Source organism: Austrofundulus limnaeus, unplaced genomic scaffold (genome assembly GCF_001266775.1).
Source record: "Austrofundulus limnaeus strain Quisiro unplaced genomic scaffold, Austrofundulus_limnaeus-1.0 Scaffold959, whole genome shotgun sequence".
NCBI classification, from domain to species: Eukaryota; Metazoa; Chordata; class Actinopteri; order Cyprinodontiformes; family Rivulidae; genus Austrofundulus; species Austrofundulus limnaeus.
Genome location: NW_013953361.1, coordinates 42296 through 51932, shown reverse-complemented (window position 1 = coordinate 51932; position 9637 = coordinate 42296). Strand labels below are relative to the sequence as shown.

Here is a 9637-nt window from a genome sequence, read left to right as displayed (position 1 = left end):
GTGCAGAGGAGCGTTCCCAGACTGTTGCATCTTCTGAAAAAACAACAACTTTATATATATATTTTTCTACACATAAAAAGCTAAATATTCATTAAAATCCTCCAGATAAATGTATTCACTTGACTTTATTAAAATTGCAAGGGAGACCTTGTTGATATCTGCTCCCAGTTTGATCAAGCTGACTGTAATATCCTTAAGGAGGGTCCCTGCAGCCATGTGCAGGGGTGTCATCCCACTGCTGTCCTCAGCGTTGACATCAGCACCAAAACAGGCCAGAATGTGGACAGCAGACTGCGCCCTGTAGCGTACTGATAAGTGGAGCGCAGTCTGGTGACTTGTTCCCTCCGTCTAGACAGGAAGAACAACCACAACAAAGAAAGAAAGAAGAATTTTAAAATGTTTTTATTACCAATATTTATTTTTGAGTTTCAAGCACTGGATCAAACTTTTATACATCAACAGTTTTATTTATTTCAGTATGGATGTTGAAAAAGCTTCTCACTTGTGCGTTGACGTCAGCGCCGTGCTCACAGAGGAGTCGTAAACAGGTTTCAGCGGTCTGGAACTTGGAGTTTGATTTGGACGAGTTGGTCTTTATGGTTGGCCAATCAGTAATCACCAAGTGTAGTGGGGTTCGACCGAGGTGGTCCCTGTAGTCCAGAATCAAACAGAGCAAGATGCACGTGTTATAATAAAGCAATTAAATCTGTTGTATCTTCTCTGGGATCACTTTTAAGTCACCAAAAATGTATTTAATATCCTTGAGTATTACTCAGAACTGCTTAGTTGTAAGTTAAGGTGTTTGTAAATAATCAGGTAAAACAGTTTGATGTAAGTCTTGTTTTTGTGCTCATACTTCAGTTCAGTGTCGGCTCCTGCTGACAGCAAACTCTGCATGCTCTGTGCTCTTCTGTAAGAAGCCGCTAGATGAAGAGGAAACACAGCAAAACCCTAAAAATGAGAAGCCAAAGCAAAAAATGTTGAAATATTGAGCTGAACACCGAACAAGGAAGCTTTTTATTTTATCAACTGAAAGATCATTTGAGTGTGAACACCTAAAACTAATTTAATTGATGAGCTTCTTGTTGATAGCCCAGTTTTTATTTGTTTTTATTTATGTAGTTGTAGTCTGTTTTTGTTTTTAATGTAGCAATTTAGTTCCAACAACTAGTGCAGACAGATGGTTTTGTTGTAGTTCTTACCTTCCATAGAACCCCTCCACACGCACCATCCTGTGTTTCCATCAGGAAGTTGCTGCCGTACTTCTTTATTATGTCATCGAGGTGACCCACGTCTTCGTCTACAACAGCCGTGTAGAACTCATTCTTGTAAAACCTGCTAACGTTACCTCCCTTGTCTGTGTTTTTGATGTGCTCTTCCAGCATGACCGGGTACCTCAGACCTGCTGCTCTCTGTTTCTTTAGAAGATGTTTTAAAAGTTTAAATCTTGTTGTTCTGTTTTTCTTGTTGCTGTTATTTTTTGAAGCAAAGAGGAATTTCTGGCAGAAATAATAGTTATTTAAAAATTCTAGAGTGCAAGTTCCTAAATGCTCATTAGCTGCTGTACTTCTCTTCCTTGTTTGGTGTTTTTTTAATCAGCTAGTTCTGTTTTTACTGCTTGCTGTTTTGAGTGTGACTTCATCACGTCTAACTGATGTATAGCATTTCTGTTCAAACTGATAATTTGTGGCTGCATTCGGGCCCCTTTATGGGGACTCTGTTGCTGTTTGAGTCACTTGACTTGTTTTTTGAGAACTGGTATTACTTTGTTCAATTTAGGGCTGCRACGATTAATCGATTAATCGACGACTCATCGATTATTAAAATAATTGATGACTAATTTAATAATCGATTAATCGTTTTTTTTTTTTTTTTGTTCTTTACTTTGTTTTTCTCTCCAAACTGCTTTGACACCTTCCACTGCCACATCTGCCTTTCTGTCCTTGACACACATGCACAGTAGTGGTAACTGGGGTAGGCCGTGAACGTCACAAGACATTATACAGACAGGCTCTGGTATCATGGCTACCCAGCAACAGAGCTCAAAAGTGTGGGATCATTTTAAGAAAATGAAAGAGAAACCTGTGRAATATCTGCAGAGCAGAACTTACCTTCCACAGCAATTATTTTTAGTTAGCAAAAAGCTAAAATCTAACCATGGTTATATAATAGCAGCTGCATTCTGACGTGATAAGCTCTTTTATATATGTTATATATTTTATAAATGTTTTATATTCAATTAACGTTTGATCCTATTAGTCGACTAATCGAATAAATAATCGGTGATTAATCGATTATTAAAATAATCGTTTGTGGCAGCCCTAGTTCAAATATTGTTGCATTTTATTTAAACACAAAAACTTGAACACAGTATTGTCACATTTTAATATGTAGCTGATTAGGATTTGTTAAAAGAGAAGCTGGCCTTTTTTTAAAGTCGCCTTTTTTTGTTCTTAGTGTTTTAGCKTCTGCATCATTGTCATGAGGCAATGTTGTGGGGTAAAAATATAGAGGTAGAAAATGCAGTATTATGTTAATTTTTTGCTCTTTTTTAAGCTTTGTGGAATTAATTTTACCTGTAAATATTTTTGATATTTTCAAACTTATGTATTTGAACAATCCCAATGTTTATTTTCTTTTTCTTAGCCAAGGAACATTTTCCTCCACGGTCATGACTGTCATGTTCGGATCGGGGACTTTGGTTTGGCCTGCAGGGATATAATAGATGACAGTAAAAGAACATCCTCTTCAGGCAGCGGTATCGTCTTACCTTTTGGCTTATGGTTTAAAAAAAAACAAAAAAAAAACAGTTTCTCTAATATTCACCAGGAGATGGCACCATTTATCCTGAAATGTCATTTCTTCATTTTGCAGATTCGACTCATACTTCCGGTGTCGGTACCTTTGTGTATGCTGCTCCAGAACAACTGAAAGGCTCCAAATATGATTCACAGGTAAACACAGTACAGCTGCTTGATATTGAATAATTTTGCAAATGGTGAATGAAGTTGCATCTCTTTCTTGACATTAAAAAAATAAAAACTTGAAAAAGACTGTCAGTGTTTTCTTGCAGTCAGATATGTACAGCGTCGGAGTTCTAGCCTTTGAGTTGTTCCAGCCCTTTGGGACGGAGATGGAGCGAGCCCGGACCCTTGGGGACCTGAGAGAAGGGAAAATTCCAGATCAGTTCTGCCTCAAATGGCCACTTCTGACCAAGAACATCATGAAGCTGATGAGTAAAACGCCCAGTGTTCGACCCACAGCCAGGCAGCTCTTAGAGAGTGAACTCTTCTGCAAAAAAGACATGGTAGTCTTGAAAGAACAAATGTGCTCCATATTTTTTTTCTTTTTTTTGTAAAATAATGTATTTCTGTGTTTCTTTTACAAAAACCTAAAAAGTCTAGATTTAGTGTTTTTAAAGTTTTAATCCAGCTTTTTTTTGCAGAAAGGTTTTTAAGAAAAAAATGTGTTTTTCTGCCCTCAGGTCATCCATGGTTTGCAGCGAAGGGTTGAGGAGCAGCAAGAAGAGATCATGCAGCTGAGGATGCAGATCAGTCAGCTCCAGAGCTCAAAAGTCACTGTTACTTTCTCTGATTCAAACAGCTGAACTTTAAACACCTGAAACTTTTATTCAGCCACTACGCACTGTTTAACTTGCAGCACACGGCTGTCTTTCATCAAAGAGCAGCTAAAACTTTGGGACTGTTAATATTGCTTTAAATCTGAAAAAGTGACCTGCATGTGGGACTGGTTTTTGTTTTTGTGCAGCCTGTTTATCCAAAYGGTTTGAGTTCTCCATTGTCAATATAGAAAGTGATCTTTTATTGTAAATATGTTTTGATGCATTTATATTTAAACTGTTCTCTGATGTAAACTCTTAAAGGTGGGAGGTGATTTGAATGAATGGATGTAGAAATAGAGTGCTATTTGTTGAGTTGTGTGAAGCTTATAAAAGCTCTGAGTACGTTTTGTCTTTACAGTATTCACGTTTCTGTGTTTGCGCCGCTCATAAGCTCATGTGTTGTACACAAAGCACACTAAGGTCAGAGTTAAATACAGGCCGTGGATCTTCCCGAAACACGTTCCGAGATGCGAGCCAATCACAGAGCTCGATACATGTCAGGTACCCGGATGTACCCGTTGGGTAATTAGCTACGTCATTGTTCACCACCGGACACCCGCAGGAAATAAGAAATGGATTTAATACCGCTATTAACGTGTTCATAACAGACTCCAGGTGAGTTCTGAGCTGCTTTTATGATTGGAGATCACGCGGAGCGTAAAGCCAGCACGTTAAAGTAGGTTTAAACTGCTTAGATTCGCTGTAGTAGTCCTACACCGGTTCTGTGTCATGATGTCGGCAGAGCAACGCATTAAGCACGCAGCCGCCCGGTATAATGTCTTCCTGTCTTAGTTAGCTGTACATCCTAACACTCAGGCCCACCCATTGAAACCACAACATATTGTAAATAGATCAAAGCTTTCTAACAGGCTACTGCGGTGCTAGAAGTCCCGCCACAATGTCCGCTAGCGTCAGTGTCGTTGCTAGCTAGCCTAGCTAGCTCGCTGGTTAGCCGCATTAGCAGAAGCCGTGCCGCACTGATCCGTGCCTCTGCGTTGGATCGCAGCGTGCTCAATCCGTCGCTTCTTTCACAACGACTGGCTCGCACTGCAGTTGCCTGTCACCACTAGTTGTTTCCCAAACAATTTGAAGTGCTCCACCTCTTACGTAAACTTAGTTTTACTGCGCGTATTCTTCAGATTGAAAGGCGCTGCGTGTTAAGGCCTTGTCTCAGTTAGCCAGTGTCAGTGGAGCAGGTGGGAGGGAACAGCTGCTGCTTCCGACAAGGAAATCAGGTCTTTGTCGCCTTGAATAGTTGTTTATTTTTTGACACATTCATAGCACTAATAAAATGACAAGATTTGTAACTGTCTTGTCTTTTTTTAATTTGTTTTTGTAGAGGTATGTAGGTAGTAATATGTATATAAGCCAGCAATAGAAGCTGCATAAGAGAAAACGAAACCATAAACAATATTATTTCAGGTACTCAGATTTGAGGTAGTTTGTCAATAACAACCAATGCTTTATTTCTCAGGTGAAAAATGTGTGTCTCTAAAACTAATCTACAAACTAATTTAACAAACCATACAGCAAATACTCTATACCCTAAGAAAGTTTTTTTATTCATAACTTTTCTGTCTGTATTACTATTTATTATTTATGCATTATTTGTTAGTTTATTTTAGAAGTTTAGTTTTTTGTAAATTCAAAAAAAAAAAAAAGCAGTGTTATAAAATTAATCAGGAGCAGAGTCTTCAAAATGGTGATTGGTTGGAATCGGGGCTGCACAATATTAAAAGAACCTGTGAGGTGTAATATTTAATACTACACTAACAATAGAATGGTTAATATCCCACATTTTCCACTCATTTTCTCTTTTGTCATCACAATCCAAGCCAGGTGTGTGCATCGAGGCCATGAAAGTTTGTTGGATTAATCAAATGTAGCGTGCAGAACTTTAATCCATGGGGTCCCTGAAATATAACAGTCTCATTCATTGCAGTGTTTTGTGGCACTGATATTGTGCTCTCTGATACGGCAACTAGGATAAATGTTTTATATATATAAGCAGCCCTGGTTGTAACATCATCTCCTCCTAAATAAACGTCAGATTAATTAAACTGAACGTGCTGAATAAAGTTCCTAATGTTCTTGTGTTGATTTGCATCGATTTAGACAAAAATGTTTTTATAGTTACCCCTAAATAATCTTACTGTGTATGTACTTTTTTTCCTTAAATTAATTTGTCATTGATAATATGCGTAAAAAAATGTCAGCAAACAGATCTATGACCAGGAAATGGCTCACTGGTATAAGTTATCACCAATAAGCCACTGACAGACCATTCAATCTGTGTCATTGGTGTATTTATTATTATTATTATTATTGTTATTATTATTAAAATGTTGTTTTTTACTGAATGCATTTCGAAAAATGTCAGGCTGTAATAATTTTTCAAACAATGTTTTGGCTAGCTGTGACATCTAGTTGTTTGCCTTAAGTAATTTGGTGTGTTTTGTCTTAATATAGACATAAATTAGGCATCTAAATGAAGCTTTGTTATTTCCAACTTCTTTATGCACCGTTTCTGTCCCACTTGCAGCTATGAACAATGACCATAGTTGACAAGTCGTCAGAAAAGTCTGACCACGAGTCAGTCGGGTTTAACCGCTCCTCCTTCACAAGCGGAGACGTGGGGATGGACGGCAGTTGTTCCAGCAGCTGGGCAGTGGGTCCCACCATGCCCAGCGACTCTCCACGGCTCAAGTCTCCAGGAGGCTGTCTGGGTCCGACCCCCGGTGCTGCTGTCTACAACAGCACACCCTCCTCTGTGGACCGGCCCAAGGACCAAGGTATGCAAAACGACTTTCACCTGCTGCATTTTTAATGTACGCACGTGTGTCATGAGCTGCGAGGTGGGACGTTGTTTACAGACKATGACTCTGGTAACTCTGCATTAGTCAATAAGAGAGCAAACACAAGAGTTACACAACCATGAATGTCAAAGAGTACAAATACACAAGCTGTGTTTTTTTTCTCTTGAGTTAGTGGAAATGTTTTTAGGATCAATAAAAACATTTTTCAGAAATGTGTATTTTAAGATAATTTTTTACAAATTAAGCATGTTTACTGACGTCTGCAAGTAAATTGAGATCACTTCTGTAAGTGCTGCAATTAATGAGGTCTTTTTTTGGACTCGTCGTGTTTTTATGGGTGTTTTGTGGCTGATACATTTTTTCATTCATTCATTACATAACCCATCCAGAGCTTGATCAGTCACTTTAATTCGTCTTGTAGTTGGCAGATCAAAAACAAACTTAAACATAATCAGACATGAACAAGATTAGGGCTGCCACAAACAATTATTTTTGCAATCGATTAATCACCGACTATTTTTTCGATTAGTCGACTAATCAGATCATACGTTAATTGAATATAAACACCCAGCTTATCGCGCCAGAATACAGCTGCTATTATATAACCATGGTTAGATTCTAGCTATATGCTAACTAAAAATAATTGCTGTGGAAGGCAAGTTCTGCTCTGCAGATATTGCACTGGTTTCTCTTTCATTTTCTTAAAATAATCCCACACTTTTGAGCTCTGTTGTCAGGTAGCCATGATACCAGAGCCTGTCTGTATAATGTCTTGTGACGTCCACGGCCTACCCCAGTTACCACTACTGTTCATGTGTGTCAAGGACAGAAAGGCAGATGTGGCAGTGGAAGGTGTCAAAGCGGTTTGGAGAGAAAAACAAAGTAAAGAACAACAAAAAAAAGAAAACGATTAATCGATTATTAAATTAGTCATTGATTATTTTAATAATCGATTAGTCGTCGATTAATCGACTTATCGTGGCAAGATAAATTTAACTTTAAGGCTCATTTGTTTAATTTTATGTAGTAATAGAAAGAAAACTGTCGATGTTGCGTTTAGAGTTGACGTGTTGAGATCTGTAGAATTAGTGAGGTGAAGTTGATGAAAAGCTGACATGGAAACTTCATAAATTATTTAAGAATAAAAATAACTTAATCTATCACATTAGTGTTATTTTTGTTATTTGTAGCTTATTATTGTTTGGATTTATTCTTGGGGAAAAAGGGGCAGATAGAAGATTTTACTTCTTTCTGCTGCCTTTATTTCACTTTATTTGTGAATTGCTTATATTTTTACAGTTTTTTGTACGTTTTTTCTTTTATGGAATTTATTTTGTTTTTAAGCAATGAAAAAAGTCTTTCAGTAATAATTTTTTTTATTATGTGTGCCCAGTTATAAGCAGTGGGGATGGAATCGACATGCCCCAGAAGGTCCTGTTCCCTCCAGAGCGACTCAGCCTGAAGTGGCCACAGGTTCACCGTGTGGGTGCTGGCCTGCAGAACATGGGGAACACGTGCTTCCTCAACTCAGCCCTACAGTGTCTCACCTACACTCCACCGTTAGCCAACTACATGCTGTCAAGAGAGCACTCCAAAACATGTAGGTTTGCAGGGTTATTTTAGTTAACTAAAACTAACGAAGTAACGAAGACTAAAATTTAAAAAGCATTTTAGTTAACTGAAATAAATAAAAACGAAAACAAAATTGAAGAAATTAATAACTAAAACTGTATCATCTTTTTACAAAACTAACTAAAACAAACTGAAATTATTGACAGAATATCCTTCGTTTTAGCTTTTGTCAATTTATTTTAGGGCATGTGGACTGATTAAACAATTATTTATTTATTTTCTTACATCGAGCAGTTTCACGTTAGCTGCGGGCGACTTACGGCACCTCATGGTCCATTTGTTTACAATCTGCTGCTGCTCAGCGCATGTCTGCAACACGACGACAACAAAAGTTGGGAGAAAGCGGCAAAGTCAAATTTGGGATTTCTTCTAACATGACTGCGAGAAAAATAAAAGCAGGTGTCTTGTGGAAAAAAAAAGGCAATAAAATGGGTGGAATACGTCACAAGGGGGAAAAAACACAATCAAGCTCACCCAAGACGGCTAACTGTGAGTATGTTGATAAGCTAGCTTCTCTCAGTAGCTCTCAGCAGCCCAGCCAGGTATCACCAGCATGYAGAAACAATCGTCACCTTCTGAAAATTATTACCCCAGTCCTTTGTTGGCAAAACTGAGTTACGTGATAATTTTAGGAAAGTGTTGCTATAATGGATGAATGGGACGTGTCCCCAACAGTATTGGAGACAGGTGCATTCCAGCACAAAGCCACCACCAGCAAAAAAGACTGAAACAGCAGCAGCAGGACTTATTTGTTTTTGTTGTTTTTTTTTTTCAGAGTAACACCGGTGAATACACCTGATCATAGTATATCAACATGTGTGACATTATATTAGATATGTGCAAAAATGTCTTAAAAGGAGAATCATGGTAGTTTAGAGTAGTGAGACATTTGAAGCAATAAAAGGTGGAGAGATGGAGGAAGTTCAGGTGAGGTCTGAAATTAGTTTAGTGAAATATGTATRAGCTTGAAAAATAGCYTGAAATAGCATAGCATGAAAAATACAACTTCACACCTCTTCAAGTACATTAGTCAACAATTATTGTGCATCAAGAAGTRRTTTGCGGTATGAATATTGCACACACTGACATTGTGATGACAGTATATTCGTTATGCTGTGCAATCCTATTAGACTTGAGATATTTTGTTGGGTGGTTTACCCACTTCCCCATTTATCCAAGAAAAGATGCWATAGCTTTGCAGTGTAGTTGATTTATGACATAGTTCTGCTCAGACTATGTACAAATCTGTCAGGTTTCCAATATTATGTGTCCCCGACAACAGTAAACTCATTCCTGCACCCGTGGCTGCTGGTTAGTTAACTCAGAAACACRACAAGCAGGAGGATTCATTGGCAAATACATTTTTTTAATCTACAAGAAAACTAATACTAGAACTAATAAAAACTAAACTAAAATAAATCTAAGCATCAAACAAACAAAACTAATAAAAACTAGCAAATCCACTGTAAAAACCAATAAACACTAACTGAATTAAAAGAAAAAAAAGTCAAAATGAAATAAAACTAAACTATAATGAAAAATCCAAAACAATTATAACCTTGGTAGG

General features: G+C 37.7%; 3 protein-coding genes across 5 annotated transcripts in view; 2 read left to right on the top strand and 1 right to left on the bottom strand.

Moving 5' to 3' along the window:
• Window positions 1–261, bottom strand: part of LOC106533511 (ankyrin repeat domain-containing protein 61) — a gene marked incomplete in the record, with an annotated part of 663 nt that extends 402 nt beyond the window's left edge. The window contains 1 exon segment of the mRNA XM_014029847.1: window positions 148–261. Coding sequence (XP_013885301.1) covers window positions 148–231 — 84 coding nt within the window.
• eif2ak1 (eukaryotic translation initiation factor 2-alpha kinase 1) overlaps window positions 1–3982 on the top strand; it is a 9375-nt gene extending 5393 nt beyond the window's left edge. For 2 of the 3 annotated variants that reach the window (XM_014029843.1, XM_014029844.1), the window contains exons 12-15: window positions 2647–2758; window positions 2875–2954; window positions 3074–3307; window positions 3485–3982. In XM_014029843.1, the coding sequence (XP_013885297.1) occupies window positions 2647–2758; window positions 2875–2954; window positions 3074–3307; window positions 3485–3607 (549 nt within the window). In that variant the 3' untranslated portion in view covers window positions 3608–3982. Of the gene's footprint in view, window positions 1–2646; window positions 2759–2874; window positions 2955–3060; window positions 3308–3484 lie in introns of those variants that run through there. The other variant, XM_014029845.1, reaches the window with a different exon arrangement.
• An 838-nt stretch (window positions 3983–4820) lies between these two features.
• Window positions 4821–9637, top strand: part of usp42 (ubiquitin specific peptidase 42) — a gene marked incomplete in the record, with an annotated part of 14833 nt that continues 10016 nt past the window's right edge. Inside the window, 3 exon segments of the mRNA XM_014029842.1 lie at window positions 4821–4857; window positions 6165–6414; window positions 7832–8038. Of these exon segments, the coding sequence (XP_013885296.1) occupies window positions 6174–6414; window positions 7832–8038 (448 nt within the window).